This window comes from Prenolepis imparis, unplaced genomic scaffold (genome assembly GCF_030444845.1).
Source record: "Prenolepis imparis isolate NDT839.2.m4 unplaced genomic scaffold, iyPreImpa1.0 SCAF_3, whole genome shotgun sequence".
In the NCBI taxonomy this organism is placed as follows: Eukaryota; Metazoa; Arthropoda; class Insecta; order Hymenoptera; family Formicidae; genus Prenolepis; species Prenolepis imparis.
The window spans coordinates 16,845,500-16,871,246 of NW_028141161.1; the positions used below are offsets into that span (position 1 = coordinate 16,845,500).

At 31.1% G+C, this 25,747-nt stretch overlaps 1 protein-coding gene and 1 non-coding gene across 10 annotated transcripts; both read left to right on the forward strand.

The window, feature by feature from the left end:
* Window positions 1–316: 316 nt before the first annotated feature.
* Window positions 317–25,547, forward strand: Vha100-2 (V-type ATPase subunit a family protein Vha100-2). Of its 9 annotated transcripts, none has more exons than XM_083033505.1 (15): window positions 10,461–10,551; window positions 12,562–12,760; window positions 17,566–17,706; window positions 18,031–18,210; window positions 18,480–18,608; window positions 18,686–18,804; window positions 19,278–19,404; window positions 19,774–19,950; window positions 20,215–20,427; window positions 20,728–20,941; window positions 21,074–21,503; window positions 21,869–21,996; window positions 22,084–22,316; window positions 22,733–23,130; window positions 23,475–25,547. In XM_083033505.1, the coding sequence occupies exons 3-15, from the start codon at window positions 17,590–17,592 to the stop codon at window positions 23,572–23,574; spliced, it is 2,565 nt and encodes an 854-aa protein (XP_082889631.1). In that variant the 5' UTR covers window positions 10,461–10,551; window positions 12,562–12,760; window positions 17,566–17,589; the 3' UTR covers window positions 23,575–25,547. The 9 variants fall into 9 exon arrangements, with proteins under 9 accessions (XP_082889634.1, XP_082889633.1, XP_082889637.1 ...); XM_083033506.1 differs by having other exon boundaries at window positions 12,562–12,756; XM_083033509.1 differs by having other exon boundaries at window positions 10,468–10,551; window positions 12,639–12,760.
* LOC145934615 (U4atac minor spliceosomal RNA) lies at window positions 6,535–6,656 on the forward strand. The gene has a single exon (XR_014425077.1). It is a non-coding gene; the product is annotated as a U4atac minor spliceosomal RNA (small nuclear RNA).
* Window positions 25,548–25,747: the final 200 nt, after the last annotated feature.

Below are 25,747 nucleotides of genomic sequence, written 5' to 3' on the forward strand. Positions count from 1 at the left end.
TGTACAAATATGAAATCGAAGCTATGACAAGAAGTTACATGACATTTTAATATAACAATATATTATGTATTTAAATTTGAATTGAAAACTAAAATTTGAGATAAAGATTCGAGACTCTCGTAAAAAATTTGTTTCTATTTATGTGGTTTCTATAGCATACACTGAATTTCTTTAATATATTCGTTGCCAAAATTTATCTCTACATAAAATACAATGTCTTAAAAAAAAATCATAAAGCCATGTAAAAATTCAAAAATTTTTTAGTCATCTCTAAAACTTTTACATATAACATATTTTGAATATCACGTTAAATAGTTTTCTCCCGAATATTTCTGGGATAACAATTAATGAATCGTGTTTATTGCGAGGATGTATTTGGCAACAAGCGTGTCGAGTCGAAATAGTATCTCGCGTAGTATCTACCGCTCGTATTAGCGATAGTATTCGATGTATACATGCATGTATGTATGGTAGTATCAAGTCGCGCGCCACCGGAGGTAGAGTCGGAGCGCGTAGTTTGACAGCGGTGGCAATCAGCTGTTGCGAATGTTTACGTTCCCGAGTATTGGTTGACGAGGGAGAATCGGCGCATAGTGGTGGGTCGCGGTCATCGTTTAGTCCCTTTCGATCCGTCGCGACGCGGAGTTCGCATAATTTACCGAGTGTTTATCTTGTTTACTGCCGTGCGTGTAAAACGTGTTGCGTTTTCGCGCGATTTCATACAAATGTCAACGCGCACCTTTCCATCCTTTCCAAAAACGAGTAAGTCTGCGTTTAACACTATTGCAAGGAATTATAAGGGTTACATAGAGGACACGTGTCAAAATACTCTTCACTCGTGTATACATTATATTTAACGATTAGTATAAATACTGCAAATAATATAAGTACATATAAAGCATTGCAAATGTGAAGAAATATATCAAATGGATAAGTTTATGATAAAGAATAATTTATAAACAGTTTCTCTCTTGACAATGAATTATAATCTATTAGCATTTATATTAATTTTATTATATTTAATATTTTTATTATCACATATTTTTTGATAATCTTTTATATATTAATTTTGCACATGCTCATTCCTAAACGGCTTTGTCCTAATTAACGAAAAATTAGAACGCCGTACATAAAAAATTGATATTTTAAATGTGACCTTGGCTGTCGTTAAATATATCACTACACTATTATTGTCGTTGGAAATTTATAGTCGCTATAAAAGAACAGAAAATTCGGTATCTTCCTACGCACAATAAAAATCACGAAGAGAAAGAATGAGAAAGAGAAATAGAAATCACGGGATTTTATGTATAAAATAAAAGCTTAAAGTGACTCGGATCTATTTATTGCTCGTGTTGACAATTCTGACACAATTTCTGGATGTTTCTTGCATCTGCTATCAAAACATGATATTTTTGTTTTGTAAACTTTTACATAGAAGTATTACGAACGAAAAATGTGCTAAGTGCTTATATTAAAATTGTTTTCTTTTAATTTAAGATCTTAATATCTAAATAATTGCAAAACACACAAAAAGCGATGAAAAATTCTGAGGCAACCAAGTGAAATTTGAAATGACACAGAAATGTCGTTTTTAAGTCACATAGTAACTTCTTTCAAACTTCGTATAATTTAAACTCCAAGAGTAATCAGTTATTCTACTATTCCTTAAGGTTTCTACTTGCGTTTTTCGCGAAACGCGAAATACACTTTTCGGTACTCGAGCTACGCTAGACTTTGGCGAACAAATAGTTGAGCTTGGCACCGGATGCCGAGCCTCGAGCTACGAAAATGGTGTCAGACATCGAGTGTAAATAACCTTATGAACGTAAGAATAGACGTACGAGACGAATCGGGTTTATGTATCTCTCTTGCTTTGCGTTAGGGAAAACTCACGGCGGTTGTTCGCGGCAACTCCGCTTAAACCAGCGGTTTAGACCTGCTGTACTAGCTTCGTTAGGCTGTGACACTTTGCCCTCATTAAATATTAAATAAGAATGTTAATTTTTTCTCTTTTTTTTTTTTTTTTTAAACAAGAGGTAAGTTTGTAACAGAGTGTATGTGCTGTGTGCGAGTCGATTGAAATTTGTATGATTTTATAATCAAAGGCCTTATATTTATTTATGTAATCAAAACGTGATAGTTAGTTTGATAAAAATTGAAATTATGACAATTACGAGCTATATTGTTTAATTTATACGTAAATTCGACGACTCTGCGTTAAATGAAGAGTATACGAAGATTCGTTGTTAAATCCCGCGTAAACGTAGGTCTTAACTTTTGCAATGTATAGCACAACCGTGATCTTATTTTCGCATTCCGCTGCAGTCGCGTTAATCTTTATGCTTGTCTTCGAACATTGTCTAATCTTACATGAGCCAAGTTAAATAATTGGTCATGTCTTTGATTATTCAGACTCGTTTAATCAAACTAAAATCATGGCTTAGAGCTTGAGTATGAAAACTGAAGGGCATAGGAAATCCTATAGAATTTGAAATTTTCAATTAATTAATATTACATTTTGATTATAAAAGAGAGAAAGGGAGAGAGAGAAGGAGGAATCATAAAAAAAAAATTAAAATACGTATACTGCCTATTCCTACATTTAAAGCTAAAAATTCGACTCGCTGATTTTGTATTTTATATTCGCAGTGCTATTTGAAGAAGGATGAATTGAACGAATATAATATAATATATAAAATTATATTTAGTAAAACTACATTAAGCGTAACGTAATAGTGAGATTATTGTTGTAAAAATGCCTTATCTTTTATGTAGATTTCGAAGAACATTTGCTCACGATTACTCGTGAAAAACACACCTATATTTTTCATGATACCAAAGGATATCTGAGAACGTGATGATTCCATTCGCCTACACTGGGCATACATAAAAGTTGGATATATCTTGTATAAATAGCATTACGAGTATACAAAGCAAGTGTACACGAAAGGATCGGTTAACAACGAATCCGTTCTAGCTAGTTGGCGAATGTCACGTTCATACAAATATATAAAGTGTATCTAAAAGTATATCTGCGTCGCGTCTATCTACGAGATTGTTGCTATATAACGGCACAGTCGTTGAAAAACTCTTTCATCTTCGCTCGATTGCAGTGGCAACCCGTCATTTTATGTATGAGTCGGATATAAATAAAGTTCTTAAGTATCGACTTTTTCCACACGCGAAGGAAGCAAAGCTGTAGGGTGACCGTCAGAAATTGTAATCAGTATTGATTACAGAGTCAATCATCTGAGCATATGCTGCATTTATCAGTTAATGAGCATCGACTATAATAACCGAAATTATGATTCCGACACGCAAAGATATACAAGGTCTCTCCCTCTCTCTTTTTCTCGCAAAAAATGCAATGCTAATTTAGAATCAATATTTCCTTAGAAGAAAATTATCATTCGAAAAAGATTATTATTTGGCGCAACGTTTTAATTTTTAACATTAAATATATACCTTTGTAATTAATCCTATCTATAAATCTGCTAAAGTTGAGTACTTGAAATTAAAAAAAAAAGAAAAATAAATTTTTATTATTTTTTTTCAAAGTTTATAGTCCTCGAAAAGTCGGATTTTTGATCGAGTATATAACTCGAAAATTATTAGTCATATTTTTGTTGAGAAAATATTGCTATCAAATTGATCAAAGAAATCTATGAATTAAAGGTGATTCTAGTGCACCTTGTTTTTTTTTCCACTCTTGTGAGGTGAAGTAATGAACGATCCGTTTCGCTGTATATATACACTGCACATAACTCTTTCAGTCGAGAGTAAAAGTTCGATGCCCCGTCGCAGTGGACCGTATTTATTTACCTGTCTAGTTTAGCTTATGTTAGTATTTCTTCTTTCTCTGGTGCTGTTTATTCGTTCTTTTTCTCTCTTGAACACTTGAACTTGATTTCGTGCGAAAACATTCGTATCTGCAATTCTATGCTATTTTTTCACACTTTTTCTTGTACCTTTATTATTATTTTTGTTGTAGAAAGAGCTAATCGATGATTTATTACGGGATAAAATGAAAAAAATTAAAATAGCAATTAAATTTGCACGCGTGCAAGATGTTAATTTTTAATTAGTTATCAATTAATAACTCAAATAATTAGTCTATTATTTTTTATAATCGAATAAAAATACTATTGTGCGTAGCAGTTGATAAACGTTCCTTTTTCATTGCTTTTCAACAGCTTTTCTGTTTTATTATCTGATTTTAACATAAAATAACGATACTTTATTTTTAATCGCATAACTCATTCGAACTTTGCTGTTTTATCTCAAGGTTGATGTTTTGAGGAAGTAGTTGGATGGTTATTATGTATGCTATGCATACGTATATCCTCGTTTATACAAGTAAGCGCAATTATATACATGAGCGACGTAATGTTTATTTATAATACGAATTGTTTTGCTTATAACATCATAAAATACGCACGATATTCTGTCTATACAGAAAATAGGATCCATGTTATTCGTGTTCAGAACGTAAAAGGAGTTGCTTATAATCACTTGGATTAGCTTAGTATTATTCAATTAGAACTGGAACTCTTCAATTAACCTAAATAGATGTCATCCTTATTTCTCGTTTTATTTCAATGGAACTTTACTAATAGCATTTTAATTACAGGATTATTAAAACATCCAATATTAAAATCTGAAAAATTATAGAAGAAATACTTCTCTCAATTATTAATTTCAAAATAATTTAATTAAAATATTGAAAAATTGTGTTTATGTCCGGCGTTTTCATTGAAGAAAAGTTAAGCTGAATTATTAGTCAAAGAATCAAAACTCTTTGTTTTTTTTATAAATTAGAGCATGTGTGTGTATGCGTATGTGTGTTTTATTCAGAAATATTTTATATATGTACAAAAAAATATTTCGTATGCGACTCAACATACAGACTCGAAGAAAGACGTTGTAGCCTCTTTTGTCGTAGTTTCGCCAGGCAGATGGTGATTATTAATGTCACTCAGTGGCTGATTGATGTCCAAGGTTCGTGTGTGCTGCTTAGATATTTCAAACATGTACTCGACATATTTCTGTTGCCAGTCACTTATTCGATTGCTTAATTTGGTACACGGTTTGCGATTGATATTCGGCTTACAATCTACGCGAATAGATATACTATTCCCTAGGTAGCTGAACGACCTTTCTGGAGAAAGACTTAATGTCCGATGAGATTAATTGTCACTAATGCAATCAAACTAAAAACGCGATGATTAATTATTTTAATTATAGAAAAAATTATCAATTCGATGAGAAGAAAAATTCTGATACATTTTATTTTGACACACATGTGCTGCAAAATTACGGGAAGGATGTTCTTTGACATAATTTGAATTAATAAATTTAATTTCTATGAAAATATAGCGAGGCTATCAGTAATTTTTAAATGAGTATATATTTGCAATTGAAAATGATTATCGAAAGATTAATTGTAAGATGCTGAATCGTAAATGAAATTCAGCACTATTCAATATGTTTATTTGTGTATATCTTTTGTTGTTATTAGTTATATCAAGATACATTAAAATTATGTCTATCAAAACTTTAATGTAGCATTTAATTTTATTGAAAATAAGATTTAAAAAGCAAAGTATATTTATTATTAAATTATTTTTTGAGCATTAAAAGAAAGAAACATCTTTAATTCTCTTTATTAATGTGAGATCACATTAATAAGATTTTTCTGATTGTAGAGCAATCCTTATCAAGTATTATTTTTTCAAACATAAAAGCATGCATTATATGCATCATATGCGGTGTGTTTTGTGGTAAGGTGTATGTACAGATACGAGCAATATGAAAATCGCAAGTTAACTGACTAGTTTAACATCCCACATTCAATATTTGAATACCATTCCAACAGTTACAGTAATATGTTGCTCAATCTGTTATGCAATGCATACAGAGAGTACTATCGCGTAGTGGCAATACAAATTTCTTGATATCGTACATATATTAGATAACTAATGTTTGACCCTTAATAAGTGTTAACTGTGCATTTTAATGGACATAATATATATAAATTAATTTGCATTTATTATGTAATAATATTACATAAATTATAATCTAAAAATGTTTTTTTATTACACATTATTTAAAATTAAAATTATTATTTTGAAACAGTTTTGTGTCTTACACTCTTTTATTTTAAAGTAAATAAAAAATAAATGCTAAAAATTTGTACATATAATATACATGAAAAGTTGTGATAAAGATTACACATACTGAAAATGAAATATTACGTAATATAATTCTGTTATCGAATTAATAATATTATTAAAATTAAGAAAGCAAGATAATAGAATCTCTACATATAATTATATTACAATATTTTTTAGATATATACATTAACTTTGATAAGTATACATAATATATAGTATTGAAATGTAATTGGGTATTTTAAAATCATCCTATATATGCCTCAAGTAGCCGAATCTGTCAAAAGATGGCAACATTATCGACTTTCCCGTGAACAGAATATCACGACGAATGTATATAAAACCGAGGTACTAGGACGAACCTGTCCTTGTCTTTGGGGAGCAAAGTGTTCAATGATCGTTTAGTGAGAATACTGTTGCTGAAAACCATTGTTAAAATTTGACTGCATCCGTTTTAAATAACGAGATGCAATTTTTGTAAAGCCCCTTTACTTAATAAGGGGCTCCAATCACATATCATACATAAAATAAAGTATACTATATACGTACATAGTACATATATAGCCAAAGTTTAATGTATATATCTAAAAAATATTGTAATATAATTATATGTGGAGATTCTATTATTTTGCTTACTTTAAAAGAGAGAATGACAATTTAAATTTAAATTTAAATATTTGAATTATCAAAGATTGACGTATACACACGTGTTTGAAATAATATAAAAAATTATTTCAATTCCTGAAAAATTTTTTCATTTAATAGAATTATGAAAAATTGTCTTTTTTCGTTTAAATGCTATTATATTTTTGGAGCACTTCAAATTAACAGTACGACAAATTAGCACGTTATTACTTATGAAATTATATAAATGTGCGTACACATACACACACATTCAATTCAATGCTCTCGATAAAAACAAAAATCTGTATTAAAATTCACTACTAAAAAGATTTAATAATTAGAATATATACACTGAGAGAATTTTCTCTTAGAATTTACCTTGAAAATCATGGGTCAATATGATATGGAAAAAATTTTATGAGAATTTCTCTAATATTTATCACAATAAAAATAATAATATCTATCATAAATAAAATATATTTGATTAATTTTACTATGCAGTTTAGTAAAAATTAATCAAACATATTTTATATTTTATTGTGATAGATATTATTTTTATTGTGATCAGTATTAATTAGAGAAATTCTCATAAAATTTCGTCCATACCATATTGTCCCACGATTACCATGATTTTCAAGGTAAATTTTAAGAGAAAATTCTCTCTGTGTATATACATATAAGTATTGCTTGAAGTTTATATTTTTATTTAAGATAACAATGGGTGAAATAATCTTCAATCAAGTCAATAGACTTTCATTACATTTCTGAACCAATAATAGCTTAATACACTTTTTTTTTTTTAATGAATTAATGTTAATTTACTAAATATAGACTTCAAAAAATTACAGATGCAATAAAATGAGAAGAGTGTATATATATGATTATACAATGTAAAAACTAGTAGAATATACATATGATTGATTCTGAATAAATTTTACAAGATATAATCTAGAATAGAAAAATTAAAGGGGGATTAAAAAGAAAAGATAATGCGACTTCTCATGTATAATATTTGGTATAAAACTGATAAATATTTTTTTTTCGTATACGTGTTGTTTTTTAAAACAAAAGTAATAGTATGTCCTTTTTTATTCGTGATTATATCAGATTGGAATTTATAGGCTATAGTTGTATTGAACAGGCCAACATGAGATAAGTTTATCTACAGTTTTTATAATGTCATTAAATATTTTATATTATAATATAATATATATATGCACGACTTGCTTTCAAAATGATTGATTATTTCCGTCAGAGATAATAAATAGTCACGCGCATTGTTGCAGCTTTACTTTTAATAGCTAATCCCATTTTCAGGACAAAATTTTATCATACATTATTAAATAATTTCGATATTAAATAATCTTTAACGTTATAAAAGTGAAACACAATTTAGATCACATTATAAAATCATTAAAAATTAATTATTTTATGATTTCAATGTATATTTTTAATAATCTGAGATTTTTAAAAAGTAAGTACAATTGCTTGACAAAAATTTCTTATATATATATATTATAATTATGGTCTTTAATTATCGAGACTGATAATAAACGAATGGTCATATGAATCGTTTATTTCGCGAAAGAGCGAAAAGCTGTTGGGACTATCAAACCATCACGTGGCTCTAATCTTTGCATATGAGCATAATGTCACGTGTGTTCAGGAAAACCACGCGCGCGTATATGATGTAATAATACTTCAGTTTTATTGCTTTGTATAATGAAACATATCACTGCAGATACGACAATTTGCGTAATAGTTGACCGTTAGATCGAAGGCCACCGCGACGACCTAGAAATCGTAGAATAATAAATACCGACCTTACGCGAGAAATCGCTTCTATTATCGTTGCTGTCGACCATCTGGCGCAAGATTCGGTGTAACGTTATCTTAGAAAGTAACAGTGATTTTTTTCGTCATTGCTTTCGTCATTGGCATTATCGTTGTTGGCAATGGTTCTCGTTGATAACGAGATTAAACTTGTTATACAATTTCAGTTGCAACGAATGTTTAATAAAGCTTAATAAAGCGTTGATAGTGGACGACGTTTTGACAGTGAAAGAATAATCGTGTTTTTTAACAAAAAATGTTAGTCTCTTGATCAATTTCGCTTGTTATCAAGTATTGATAATTTTGCAAATTTTTTGAGTTGTCTCTATATTGCATAATTACGTATGATTGCAATGTAATATGCTTTTCGAGTATCAGAAACAAGCTCGCGGAGTCTTTCGCTCGCTAAAAATGAGTATTTACGCGTGTATAAATTATAGCGTCGTACACGAGCGGTAGACCTTAATAAATAATCAGGCGATAACGAATATTTATACAAAGTATATCATATAAAGGTAATGTGCGGCAACCACGACTTATTATCATTCGCTTTATCATTTTCAACAGAATCTCGGGCGATAGCGACGCGAAACGATGACTGAGAATCCCGCGTAAGTTTTCATTATCTTTGCCGTTAAATTTTCTTTATTTTCAGTATTTGTATATAATACACTGTAATTCGTTAATAAAAAAAAATTGTTACTAGTACGTGCGGGCAAGGCAACATGCAAATTATCTCAAAACAATTATACGTAATGTTCAAATATTATTGTAAGGGAAGAGTTATGCGGCTGATAATGACCGCAATCAGTGATTCAAGTTTCCGTTCAGCGAAACATAATTGTTTTGACGAGGAAGATGCCATCAGCATCTCTTTTGGGCGCCATCAGCGATTTGGCTCTCAATGTTTTGCCTACATTCGTATATTATCGTTATATTTCATATCTCAACTAGGATTATTTAATTTTAATAAAAATGTTTTTTTTTCATGTTTTAGGGAAAATACTTTCATTGCATATATAAAAAGAATCTTTTACGTTAAATTTTTATAACTGTGAGATTATTTGGCATGTTTTTGTATATTTTATCTTGAATATATGTATAACATAATGGCAGAAAAAAAACTTTTATTGTTTTATCGCAAAGTATATGAGTTACGATTATGATTTATCGAATTCATTGCATCGCATGTGTGCAATTACTCGCATTAATCAATATTGGCTTTTTGTTGCTCCATTCTGTATTTTTCTTATCTCTTGTATTAAGCCAATCTGGAATTACGCACTTCTCAATTTATGACCTGCATTGGGTCTTGAAATAGCCGGCTATAAAAATGCATCGATTGTTAACCGTATTCTCTAAAAGTGAACAATATCGTCGGAAATCATTATGATGTAAAGCGAAAATGAAATTTATATACATAGCGAACAAATAACAAATCTGTTCTTAAAAAATCTATTTCTTTACGAGTCCTAGCGCGTTTCTCCCTATGTTCTTCTCCTGTCCCCCATTTATTTTTATTTCCATCGAGTTTATCATTGGGTCGATCTCTCCAGCGAGACCGATTTGTATGATAATGACCATAAGTATCGTAATCATTCTATACAATCGCGCGACGTTTCTAATCAAGGGTACGCATGTGAAAGCGGCGTTACACACAAAATCACCGGCAATACAAAAGACAATGCTGTCACAATCTGCTCTTATCTACCAACAGGAGATTGTCACGAGTTCTGATTCCCTCTCCTTACTATGTCCACCTCCACCTTTCTTGTATCAGAAACGTGGGATTTATTCGTTGTGTCGGATCTAGTCAAATCAGTCGTGAGTATTGCACCTGCGTGACAAACAGGACTAAAATTTTATTGTGCGGAGCTAGGTTCCACGTATCAATAATTTATACATGTCAATTTTTGACAAGGTTGGTCCTTTTTTTTGTGTTTGTGAAACAAAGATATTTTCCGATAAAGCTATCTTTTTAATGATCGCGTGAGCAATGTTTCTGAAAATGTGTGCGTTTATCGATCGCGAAGATCGTAAAGATTATTAATATCGATAGTCTGATTGATTATACATACAATAGCGAAGCGGAATTACAAAGACTATCTTTCCATCTTTGTATAAAATATGAAAATCGGGCTAATAAGAGCCAACGTACGATCCATAGGGGCAAAGATTATATTTTTTTTTAACATAGAAGTATTTTGTAATACAAAACTGAAAGAAGAATATAATAATTATGCGTTTTGCTTGCTTCTTCAGGTTATTTTCAACGATAATAACAAATTATAACAAGTAAAATTGGTCAAAGATAAAAACAAAGAAAAGAAGATATTGCATTCAATTTTAAATGTTGTCACATGTGGAATCTTAATGTACTGTTCATTTTAAATTTAAAATTATTTCATGATTTCCTCAAACATTCAGAATCTCATAATTCAAATTAAAATGTGTGATCCAAAAATTAGTGTCATTGAGGTAAGCTTATAATAGGAAATCAAGAAAAATAACGATCTTCTGCAAAAGAACGGACGATATAATGTCTCGTTGAAAAAACTATAAATTGAATTGTTCATAAATTACAAAAAAGATTCATCGATTACAAAAGCATACAGATACAGCATACATATAGAGAGATCCCAAATAAGTAGAAGAATATTATAATTAGATGTTCCGATAATGACATAAAACTCAATGGAAAGTATTTATCTCCACGCGTCGAATAAATAACAATTGATCTGGAAGAGACACGGCAATCATACAACAAAATATTATAAAGTACATTAAAAAAATTTTTTTAAAAAGACTTTCAATTTTATAGTCAAATATGTATATCACAAACATTCTAGGTATCTTTCTATAAATTGAAGCTATTTTTAATATATAAAATTTCAGATAAAAGTTTCTTATTGAAAAAGAATTCCTTGAAATTTTCACATTAAATTAAAATTATAATTCATATCAAATTATAATTCATAGATAATTTATAATTAAGAATATTATAAATGTTGTAACGTCTTTCTAATATACAATTTTATTTGTATATTGTATTCGCAGAATCATATCATTTATTTTGCTTTTTTCTTTTGTTTTTTTTGTGAGAGAGAGAATCGTCTGTTTATATATATATATATTATTATTATATTCATTATATTCATTAAGAAGAGTAATCTGCGCAAATCTGCACAACAAAAATCGTTGTTCGTAATTAACACACATTCATTTGCGTTGTCTTGTTTGCTCGCGGCGTTTGACGTAATTATTGGCAATGCTGAAAAATCTTAATTAGTCTGCCAAAGGCGACTAATGAACCAAACGACGTGTATTTGTGTTTGGAATATAAAGACAGCGTTTCTGTTCACTTTATTTCAGCGGTGCTCGTCGATTTACATATTTTTCATTCGCGCAAAATTTTCTTTGCCTTTTTGTGTGTGTGTTAAGGTTCTAAAACTATACAAACTCGTATGATATTCTTATATCATTAAATAAAATTTAAATATTTCAACATTTCATTTAATTATCTTTGTAAAATGTTCAAATTTTATGGAATTTCGATAGGAATATTTTTTTCTCTAATTTCGGAAAAAACATCTGTTTTAATTGTGCATATGTATATGTGTGTGTGAACGTTATTACGTAACATGTAATTAACTTTAAAAAGAGGTTTTTTGACACGTTACAACTTTCTTTAGAGAAATATTCAAATATTTTGCTTTGTCTTCGTACTTTCGAATGATAAATATTGAATATTTTCTAAAATAAGAGAGAAAACATGCTGAATTTTCTTCGTTTTTTATCAGAAACTAAAGATAAACAATTTAAAAAAATTACGAGTCCATGGTTGCATTCAAGTGTATCTATTAAGATTCAAACGAATTTATGCAAACAAGAACGTATAAAAAAGTAAAAGTATAAAAAATTCTCGACCTAGAGATCGCACCATCGACCATTTTCGATATCTTCCACGTATCATCTCATGTATGGATTTAATCTTCGGGCTTCCTGTAGAAAGAAATGATTATCTCTCTGGCGCGTGATAGCGATATTGGCAGGGTGCTATATACATTGACACCGATACCTGACACGCTGAATTGATTCTGAACGAGCATCTGACACTTGGATACGTGTATGTATGTACAAGTATATACACACTCACAATAATGTATGAGCAAGCTCATTGTAAGCCTTCTCCTCTCTCGTCACCGCTCTTGTTTGTAGCTTATTGGCCCGGACTTGTGTTGTTCCACACTCATTGAATCGTAACGAACGACGAAGTTGTAGGTCCATATGGTACGAGACGTGCGCCAGTCGCTCGGTACAATTGTGTCCGTTCAAATCCGCTCTCGTAGCATTGTTATGTAATATTTTTCCTTTTTTTTAGAGAACGGTAACGTTTAATCGTCGCTCGTCGAATGAATGCGATCTGGCCAATGTGTGTGCTATCAGTAGTGTAAGTCAATATTTTCGCGCTACTTTCATTGATCTACTGGCGTCTGTAACTTGTGCATCTAGTGCATGATTCGATAAATTTGTCATTTTAATAAGATAATTGGACTCAATCTCACTTTGGAATTCATACACAAGTTCTTCAGTACAAATTGTCTGGCAAATAAGAGCGGTCACCTTGCAGGATTTTCTTATTTTCGAATGACATGGGCTTATGATGTGATTGTCACGTGGACTTGTTGCTTTCGCGCAGATCGTACGTATATTATTTAGGGAGCGCATTTCGACGATTATTTTGACTTTTATTTGTAAGTGTTCTTTTTTTTAAGCTGCCCAGTGAGAAGTGGTGGTCGAATCGATGTCGATTCGACGTCGAATCAACGTCAATTTGATCGAATTGATGTCGAATTGACGTCGATTCGACCAATCATTTCTCGCTGGGTGATCGTTCAATCGATTGATTTTTGACTCGATTTAATTTAAACGAAAATCTTGACTTTAGAGACCTCAATCTAAATTAAATTATGATAAGATGATAAATTGATACGTACAATTCGTAAATCATTATTACGTAGTGCGTGCGAATAACGCCTTACGGCATGTTATTTGCAGCAGATGTATTATATATGTAAATGTGTATATTATGAATCATCTGGAAATCTTATGTGTATCATAGAATACATTAATTTGACGTCTAAAAAATTATAATAATAATGTCTTCACAGTTATGAGATAAGATCTCGCTCATAATTGAATAATAATGTACATCGACTTTAGTAATATTTCAGTAATCAACGGATGAGAATATTTAATCATTAAAAAAGAACGCACGTACAGCGCGTTTGACACTTCATATTTTCATTTGTGCTGTTTATGAGGGAACTTAATTTTTTTTTATGTCAGGAAGAGAGTCCACTTTGCTAGACTCTTCCTCGTAAAACACTCGGATAATCAGAGGATGTATAATTCACATCTACAATTGTTTTCTTTTCACTGCTTTCTGACACAATTCATACGCTGTCATATCGAAGAGATATCACCCGTCACATCATTCTCGTTCGTTACTTGTTGTTTTTTCCGATTGTTATCATATCGCTTAATCGACATGCGTTGCTTTTTTAGATTAATACTTATCGGAATCGACATCTCAAACTGTAATCTCACACAGTTAATAACCAGCCATAATGGCACACGTAAAGAATTTGTTCCTAGTTTATTAAGGTTACAACTTAATCAACAACATAAGTGGTTGTCTCCCCTTTTTCCTCCTCTCTCTTTCCATCTTTTTTATTATCGGATTTTTTTTCTACAATATTTAATTTTCTAGGCAATTTTTCTCAGATAATTGATTATGATTTTTTTTCTTTATTTTATTGAGTGAGATTATAAAAAAATAAAAAATATGATAATGATAACATTAACGTGAGTTATTTAATCGTTGCCATATAAAGGTAAAAACTCAAGTAATTCTCCCTATAATTTCACAGGAAACCAACGCCCGTCCGTTGTCAATTTATCGCAATTTTACCTATTTACCACATTTTCGCACGCAACTGTTACATTCCATGATTATACTCGCAGACTCATTCGATGTTGATCAAACATCTCTCGAATATTTCTATATCTTTTTTTTTTATTTAAAATTAAATTATAATAATATTAATATGCCGAACTTCTGTTCTTTTTATTTAAAGACTAATCATCAAATTTCAACTATTTAACATTGTATTTATATTAATTTTAATGATGATTTTACGATATTTTTATTTATCTTTAAAATAGCAATTTACCTTTGCAATAAGTAAAATTTAATCAAACGATATTAGCAGAAAGGAAATCTTTTTAGCACCTGTAAAAATTTTGCAGTGAAGTTTTTGCACGTTGTTAATATAACTAATATAACGAGGGCAACTCTGTATTAGAATGAGTTATATGAAAATTTGTAGAATTGGAAAAGAATTTTACTCTTTCAAGTTTTTCAATTTTTATTTTACTCTTTGATGTAACACAATCGAAATTAATTTGTAAACATTAATGCAATGAAATATGAGAATAATTCTTAATATTTTACTTTTGCTAGCGTGCAATAATGTGATGAATTATACTTATTCATTTATATAGTCGCTCGTTGATTTAATTTTTAAATAACGGAAGAAGAATTTGCGATAGAGACAATTAAATTCAGCAACATAGTTTTCAGACAGAAATTTTACTGGATTGTTACCCGTCTGGAATGTTTTCATATTATCTTTTCTTAAAATAAAATGTCACATATATTATACAATATAAATCTTGTTTAAATCGAGCTTATGAAATATTAATGTTCTCTCTCGTTGAAGTGCGTTCACGTGCGAGAAGAAAATATCTATTTCGGAATATTTCTTACGTTACTTTACTGATTTAAGAAAACAGATTTGTCGCGACATGGTAGAATATTCATTACACATCAATACACACATGAACGAAAACTGATTTAAGCAGACGGACCTTGAGATGTTAATTAGTCGTGTTGATAACACGTTAGCATTTCGATGTCCTCTTTGAAATTCGCCACGGGTAATAATATACCGATAAGCAAAACGATCTGAACCGTTTAAAGAAAGGCTGATAGGTTTTTCAGTACTTAATCGAGTTAGAGACTTGCTTACGGTATATTAATTATTTTAAAGTAGATACAAACACGTATATGCGCGAATGGTGATTAAAAGAGTTCGATAAGAGAGACATCGTAAATTTCGGTAGTATTGAGGTAGTTTGATTATGGATCTTATAATACAATAACATCAAGAATTTCTCATTAAGGAATTTCTAGCCGATTAGGAAACTATAATATCGATTAGCTTTCTTTATCTAATCTTTTATCAAACGCGGATTACTACTGTAATGGAGGAAAATATTATTCCGTCGTATCTTCGGGAAATATCATTTTTTTAGATTCTCTGGACACGATTTTGTATTTCAACGAAATAAAGCTGAAAATCTCGCGTCATCGTCGTGTTCGCAATCTGAGCTATTCTATAGCTTCTATCCTCTCGAATTTAATAATATATACGATTTATTATTGTTAACTACTGCATTTCAAACTACGCATTTGAATGCAAGCGCATAATATATTGGTCTCATCTTTTTTATTCGCTCGAGGACGTGATAACGTGCACGAGGAACGCAAGTACACACTACTTTTTTTGTTCACGTACATATTTATGAAGCATTTTGCTTATCTCGTACTCGTGTGTTTACCCTCGCGTCTCTACCTACGTGGAAATAGCGTCGTAAAACATTTCGTTTGACTTTTTGGTGATTATATCAGATATATAATATCAACGCGTCACACCGTTCCACCATCTAATTATAGTTATACACCTTTCGTTGCATTTTGTACAGAGGAATTCGTGTTTGTCGATTGAGATAAGGCGCACGTATATATTGGATCTCTGATAGCGACTCCGCGTAAACGCGCGCGTCACATCTATGAGAAAAATCTCCGGTTCTTCAAGGTCGAATGAGTGTTGTTTGCAAATCAAATATTGACAGTTTTCTAGCTAACAAGAAAAGTCTTTTACTGCGGTTTTCTTAACGTTTCTGAGTCTTTCTCTATGTTCAAAATGATCTTTTTTATACATCTAATTCTCTTAAAATTGTGATCAGCTGATAGAAAAAAAATTTGTAAATGGTTTTTACTCGGAAATTTATTTTACATTTAATATTTTGTCCTGTTTTTATATGACGGGTCATCTTTTGTAAGCTCACATACTCTAACAATCAGGAAGTTAAAAATTGTATTGATTCTTTGTCTATTCAATAGGCTAAGGGCCGTTTTTCCATGTTTTCCCATGTTTATTTCATTAGGAGCTAACAAATATATTAGTAATAGACAAATATATTAAGAAATATGTGAAACTATTCCATAATTAGTATAAGGGTCTCTTGTTTTTTTATTTCATTAAGAGCTAACAAATATATTAATAGACAAATATATTAAGAAATATGTGAAACCATTCCATAATTAGTATAATGGCCTCTTGTTTTGCATATTTTATTATATTTTACATGATAAATTTATTAATTAATAATAATAAGTGTGTCATGTTAATAAGACATCATTTCCAAGTATAATTGTCTTATCTAGTATCAATATTTGCGCGATACCAATTGTCGTAAGTCTTGCAGATTAACATTTATAAATATCTTTATGGAATCTCACTATTACATTTTTAACGTATTTTTAAACATTTTTTTGTTAAATATTTAGTATTATTAACATTTTATTTTTTAAGTTGATTTGGTTGATCGTTGTATGGCTAATATAAATAATTTAAAAAAGTTAATAAGAATCGCAACTTTATAAGCAATTTTTAGAATTAATTGTTTCATAAAATGATGAATAGTTTTATGCCATATTTTAATTATTTTTTTTCATACTAGTAGAAAGTGAGAGAGAGAGAGGGAGAAAAGCTACAGTTAAAAGAAATATTATTTCTCGTCGCAGGGTAAGGATTAAATCAGTTTGAAGATGGGGGGAATGTTCAGAAGCGAGGAAATGGCCCTTTGCCAGCTGTTCATTCAGCCGGAGGCAGCTTACCTTTCCGTTTCTGAACTAGGAGAAACCGGTACGGTGCAATTTCGTGATGTAAGTTGAATGTAATCTCCTTTGATTGCTCTATGATATAATTAATCTCATTATAATGTAATAAATGATGATTGAAAAGTGCCATCCAACGCTTATTTTTTTAGCGTAGCAAAAGTATTGGAATATTAAAAAATTTTATATGAATATAAGATCTTTTCAAATGTATATTTTGGAGTTTCCTTATGCGAACACACTTAGGTGATCCGATCTAATTAACACGCAAATTAAATAAAAAAATAAGTTTTTTGTGTGCTTGTTTGAACAGTGTTAAACGTTGTTTTGAACTATTAATCGATAACACCGTTAAAATTTGATGTACTGTAGTTGAACAGCGACGTGAATTATTTTCAACGAAAATTCGTCAACGAGGTCCGACGATGCGACGAACTGGAGCGCAAGCTTCGATACATCGAGGCGGAAGTCAGGAAAGACGGTGTGCCGATCCCGGATAATCTTACGGAACTACCGCGGGCACCCGCCCCACGTGAGATTATAAATCTCGAGGTAAAATTTCTCTTCCTTAAAATGCGATACTTTGATAGCGAATCGATTTTTCGTCGTATAGATGTATATTTCATCAGTTTACATCTTCAATATACGAATGATTATATACCTAATTAGAAGCAATAAATAGTGAGTGCTGTATGTATCTTCTATATTAATATATATTATTTTATATTATATATAACAAGAGCATTATTACTTACAATAAATATTTCTGATTAATTCAATAGTATTTAATGGTATATCAATAGTACTCTCTCTTGCAACAGGCGCATCTCGAGAAAACGGAGAACGATATACAAGAGCTGAGCCAGAACGGGGTGAATCTGAAGAGCAACTATCTCGAGCTGATGGAATTTCAGCACGTACTCGAAAAGACGCAAGTGTTTTTCACGGAGGTACCTAAAGTAGTTGAGCAGCTTTTGTTCGTAGCGCCGTCCTCCTTCGTGTAATCGATGTTACCGTTTTGTCGAAGAATCAAGATTCGTTTCTTCTTCTTCTGTATCAACAGGAAGAGGCCAACGACTCGATCACCAAGGCGCTCATTAACGAGGAAGCTCAGAATCCAGTAACTTCGATTCGTGGACATCTGGAGTAAGTAGCAGAATCAGATATGAAAGCCGATCCTCTCGCATATTAAATATAATTAATATAATATTAATATATGTCAACTGCATATGTAACAATATACGTGTAACGTTATATTTTAATAATATTAAAAGGACGGCTTTGCGCGTAAATGCTCTCCTTTAATGCTTTAATACGTGCATTTATTCTAACAGGATTTGCTCTAGAATAATAAATTGTCCCACTAATACATATACATTTATTTAAAATGCGAAAAAATGAGTTTGTTTTAATCATTATACTTGCGTAATTCTCTTTAATTAATTTCGACGATAATTTACTTGGAAAGAAATATATAATAAATAATAAATGCTCGATGGATAATAATTTTATCGGAAAATTTTTGAACGAGATCAATAAAGTCGCAGTTATATACGATGTTATAATATATATTGCTTAATAAATTATATATTATTAAAATGACATCTGTTTCCTTGCAGATTCGTCGGTGGAGTAATAAATCGCGAACGAGTTCCTGCCTTCGAGAGAATGCTTTGGCGTATATCCCGTGGAAACGTATTTCTTCGGCAAACCGAAATTGACAAACCATTGGAAGATCCAGCTACGGTTAGTTCTGATTAATATTTTATTTTTACACATACAGATAAATTGCTTAATTTATTATATTGCACGTGGATTTTATGAAAGATTGATTTCACAAAAAGTCATATAATAATAATTCTTAGAATATATACTTATTAACAATTATTAGAATAATAATTAAAATAATAATTCGCATATTTCAAAGATACGCATAAAATAAATCGACTATTTATATAAATTAAAATAATATGTCTTTCTCAAAGCTTCCAAAGAGACGTTAGAATGAAACTAATAGATCTCGCAAAATATCAATTTAGCTTTATTTTAAATATGCATTGCAAGAACAACATTTATTTGTTGATACGCTTGATTCTCTTCTTGAAATATTTTTAGGGCAACGCAATTTATAAAACAGCCTTCGTGGCATTTTTTCAAGGAGAACAATTGAAAACTCGTATTAAGAAGGTTTGCATTGGTTTTCGTGCTTCGCTCTATGATTGTCCGACGAGCCAAGCTAAACGTCAGGAAAAACTGAAAGCTGTGCGAACGCAGTTGGCAGATCTTAACTTGGTGAGATTGTCACGCGCGTTGAAAGAGATTTATAAATATAATATTCACTCAGTGCAAACGTGTGTTTATCTCAAATTCATCGTTAGACATCACATTTAATCTTATTGAATTTTATTAAATATCTAAATTTTATTAGATACTTTAATTCAATAACACATACAATATTTTATAATTAAATTATAGAAATATTATAATATTTGGATATATTTAAACAGATAAAGTGTGGAAATATCTCATTTGTATTTGGACATCATTTTTTTAAAGGTATTAAATCAAACGCAAGATCATCGCCAACGTGTTCTGCATAATGTAGCAAAAGAATTGCCAAACTGGAGTATCATGGTGCGAAAAATGAAAGCCATTTTTCACACGATGAACTTGTTCAACATGGATGTGTCGAAAAAGTGTCTTATTGGAGAATGTTGGGTGCCTATTGCCGATCTCGGGACTGTGCAAAATTGCCTTACAGAAGGATCGGTCGGTATATACATATATATTATATACAATATATACTCATATACATATATTATATATGCCCAAATATATTATATACCCAATTAAGTTCATAGCGTGCATGGTTTATTTTAATTGCTAATTTATATATTTTAAAGATAAGCAAGCGGGACGCAATAAAAATCTTCGAATTTTATTTCGACGAGTAATTTACAATTTGTTGCGATATTTTTATCTTGCGAGACTATCTATAGGTCATAATAATGGATAATCTAAAATAATATGTGAATCATGAGACAAAAGAGCATGGAATGTATTTTTTAGCAAGTAAGCGGAAGTTCTATGTCATCGTTCCTCAACGTGATCCACACGGATGAAAATCCCCCGACGTTCAACAGGACAAACAGATTTACAAAAGGTTTTCAAAATCTAATTGATGTATACGGTGTGGCATCGTATCGCGAGGCTAACCCGGCTCTTTACACCATCATTACGTTTCCTTTCTTGTTCGGCGTCATGTTCGGCGATGCTGGCCACGGTGAGTAAATACGAAAAAGCGAATAAAATAAATAAAAATAAAAATGACGAATAAAATAAATACGCGAAAAATAGTACGCGTATTTACTCACGTATTACGTTATCGTTATCGATATGACTTGTTGCACGTCAGGGCTGATACTGACGCTTTTTGGTGCGGCCATGGTGTTACGGGAGAAGAAGATCATCGCGCAAAAATCGGACAATGAAATTTGGAATTTATTTTTCGGCGGTCGTTACATCATCCTCCTCATGGGTCTGTTCTCCATCTACAGCGGTTTCATCTACAATGATATATTTGCAAAGTCAGTTAACATATTCGGATCTAGTTGGAGGGCTTCGTTTACGATCGACGATGCAGTAAAAAACAAGACATTGGAATTGTTGCCGGAGGAGACGGCGAAGCACTATCTGCAGGAACCATATCCCCTGGGGTTAGATCCAGTTTGGGCGCTCGCTCACAACAAAATTGTATTTCAGAATTCGTTCAAGATGAAGCTGTCGATCATTTTCGGCGTCGCGCACATGATCTTCGGTGTGTGCATGAATGTTGTCAATATCATGTAAGTATTTTAGATTCAATGAAGAAAATTACACGTTGCAAGCGTATAAATTGTCATCGAAAATGTAAATACATTATTTACGTAATTAATATATTAATATAAAACAGTGTGTTAAAAATGTGTTTTGCGTTTCTTAAGTTCTTTTGACGATCACGAAAGTGTGAGAACAATGTTTTTTTTTTTTTTTTTGTGAAGATATTAGCATGATTAGTGATATCTAAATAGAGTATCTTGACACAAAGGAATAGAAAACATTTCGGAAGTCATATTCGTATATAAAATATTTGTATTGCTTTCGAAGAAAGTTCTCGACAAACTTTTCGCGATTTCTGTATATTTTATCGTTGCATTATAATTTTTTTTAGGTATTTCAAGAAGTATTCCAGCTTGTTCTTTGAATTTATACCACAATTGTTCTTCCTTGTCTTTCTGTTTTTTTACATGACTGCCTTGATGTTTATTAAATGGATTTTGTACAACGCTTCGTCTGATGGTAAATATTATTAATAAATATTTATCTTCTTTAGTTCGAATAATTGCAGCATATATAATCGCTAACGTAACATGGTGTATAATGCAGATGAAGGGCGAAGACCAGGTTGTGCACCATCGGTTTTGATTACATTTATTAACATGATGCTCTTCAAAGATGCCACTGTGCCCGCGGGTTGTTCTCAATACATGTTTGAGGGGCAGGATATTTTGCAGAAAGTTCTCATTTTTTCTGCTTTAGCATGCGTCCCCGTGATGCTGTTTGGAAAACCGATATTTATATTATGCACGAAAAAATTTAAATCTCCAGGGAAAGCTTACGTAAGTAACTTATCTTGTCTATTATTATTTATTACAATATTATCACATTAATGATAATTTGTGCTAATTGAAAATACTTAATTTTTTATTTTCACTTAAAATTTTTCAAAGGGGAATGATTTATTACGTAATTAAAGTGCATCTCATTGATAACGCGATCCTTTGAATTTAATTTTAATTATAAAATTAATTACAAAATAATTTTAACAAACCTGTGAGACGATCATCGCAAATATCGTTGCTGTATAAATGATTGTGGCTAATAATATTGAATAAAATTGAGATAAAGATTATCATCTAGATGAAATACTCGGTCTGCTCGTATCCGCCGTGTTGGCAGAATTAACGTTTCGCATCTAATTGCAAATACAAATGAAATGCTGACGTTCGCTGACGTTGCATGTGCGTTGCTGCAGAGTAACGGAAGTGCGTCCCAGGACATCGAGTTGCAGCCGCAGGAAGTGCAGAGCGCGGGGACCAGTAGCGATGCGACGGGTGGTCACGGTGGTCACAAGGACGAAGGCTTTGGTGAACTGATGATAAATCAATCCATCCACACCATAGAGTACGTCTTGTCCACCATCTCGCACACCGCATCCTATCTACGGTTATGGGCTCTGTCTTTGGCTCATTCCCAGCTATCCGAAGTACTCTGGGGCAGGGTGTTGCGAATAGGTTTAGGCGCCGAAGAGAATCAGTACTTGAACAGCCTTGTACTGTTTTTCACTTTCGCTATCTGGGCCTTCTTTACTGTCGTCATTCTCGTCTTGATGGAGGGCCTCTCGGCGTTTCTTCATACGCTTCGACTTCACTGGTACGTACGGTGTATTATATTAGTCACACGCATGTACGTTTCTCACAATTTAAGATTCGTTTAAAAAAATTTGAAAAGTTTTAAGAAGAAGATTAAAACATTATTTTCTACAGATTAAATTCAATTTTTTGGTTAATACGAATTACTCGCACAAATATGACAAATTTTATGCATCAATTTTTCTAATATTCTTATTCATGATGCGAATCGTCGTTTTATTGCCGATCGACATTGATTAATTATTGATTGTGGAATTCATTGAGACGGAGTATCTCCATGATTATAGCTTCTTATTATTATATCTTTTATTATTTTCTCGTATCGTTTTGTGTTTTGTGCTTTAGGGTCGAGTTCATGACCAAGTTCTACATTGGTTTAGGATATCCCTTCCAACCATTTTACTTTAAGAGTATTTTAGATACTGCCGAAGATACCGAAGAATAAATCGCCGCTAGTCCACACAGCAATAATTGTTAGATATATGTTTACTGAATATATTACGGGCGAAGACCTTTTATATATTAAGTATTTTCGTATACGCAAAATCTTGTCTTATATTATTGCCTGGAGCAGTATAGAAGAAGGACCAAATCGCCGTGAATTGTTTCAAGCAAGTCTGACAATGTGCCTTCTTTAATAATTTTAGATTTTAGCATGTCTATGTAAATCGGCCGAATATGCGTACGGAAATTGCAATATCAATTTTAAAATATATATTTTCTTTATACTTTTTTTTTTAACCGCGGATGACAACGCTGGACGGGAAGCCGACGCGCGTCATAAAAATTTATATTTGTATATTAAATATTTATAGACTTTTTTAAACTTTATTTAACTTGCCGAATTTGTGTGAGCAAATCTAAAAATTTGTTTGCGGAATTGGCTTTAAATATCGTCATTTAAGTAAATGTTTCTTGGTTTTTATCTCTATTTGTTGTCTGCGTCGGTCTTTTAAATTATTTATAGTTCAAAAAGAGTAAGTAATAATTCGCTTAATAGAAAAGCTCTAAATAATATTTGAACATTTTTGTTTGAACTAAAAAACGAGTACTGGTTCTGCTCGTCCAACATTCAGTTATGTCCATTATATATAGGTATATTCAACAATTACGGTGCGAAATGAAAAATAAATATAAGGTGTGTATGATTCAGCAACTGATGCTACTGCTGTTGTCCAGTGCGCATTGTATTCATTCCATTAATTACCTAGTAACGTGGATATGCCATAGTCGATAGCTCGTCCTTAAACAACTCTCGTCACGCGTTGTAATATATTTGATAATGTCGTGTAATGTCGTTGTAATAATAACGTTGTCGCGTGCGCATAGTTATTCTCTGCGAGAAAAGTAACGATCGAAACCGCTGTAATTTTAGCGTTTACGATGAAGAGAGGGAAAGCGGAGAGATTATAATGATTCGAATTGTTGGAGAGAATCCATTATGTGCCGCATTAATTGATTAATTACCCGTGATGATGCTCGACAGATTCAGGCGCGCAGCGCGAATGTACATTCTTGTATTACTAGAGTACAAATTCTCCCGAGTGATTGGTAAATACGAATATTCCAACTTTTGTGCAAAGTTACCATTACGACTGTATCCATCATAGGTATTAATGTGATGTAAAAAAAAAAGAAAAAAAAAAAACAGCGATGCATATACATCTATGAAATATTTCCCGAAGGAGAGATCTCGACCTATAATATTAAAAATAAGAGGTTTCTTTCAAATTGTTGCAATTTAATAATGAAATATTTATTATAAATAATATATAATACATAATATATATAATATACATTTATATATTTATTTAAACTCATTTACAGATTTTTGCTTAAAATTAAATATCAGAAGTAAGTAAATTAAAAATTTCTTTGAAGGAAAAATTAATTTTTTACATCTAATGTTTTTGGATCCAATAAACTCCATTAATATTAAAGTCAAGATCTCTGGGACAACTTGTAAATAAAATTATACGCATATATATATATGCGTATGTATACACATATACATATATATATTTTATCAATGTGTTGAAATAAATTAATGAAAGCTGCATATTACAAGAGTTGCATCGATGTATACCTATATACTTCCCCTTTTCTGTTTTTAAGAAAACACACTACAAAAAGTTATATGTGAATATGTCGTGTTACCATGAAAATCGTAAAAAATATTTATTAATTACTCGGCATGGGAAAGAAAAATATGAGCATATACATTTTTTTGCGTACTTATCAAGCATTATATACATAGAAGATATTATTTTTAAAGAAATGTTATGCATAATGCTGTGTCATGATTTTCATCAGTTTATCGTGCGTGTATTTTTATAATTAATAAACAGTCAGACATAATGCTCTGACAATGAGTTTATTTTGTAGATTGTGGATGCAAATATTACTCAATTGAATATATGATTGAATTGATACTTTTCATATTTTTCATATTTTTTGAATTTTATATAATTATTATTATAAAATTATAGAAATGGAAATTATTTTTATTCTAATTGTATCATATAATTAAAACTTAATGTTTAATTTTTTAATAAAGATTTAATTGGCTTATTATCTTTCTGTGTCTCTAGAGAAAATTCCAATTGTACAAAGGCTTC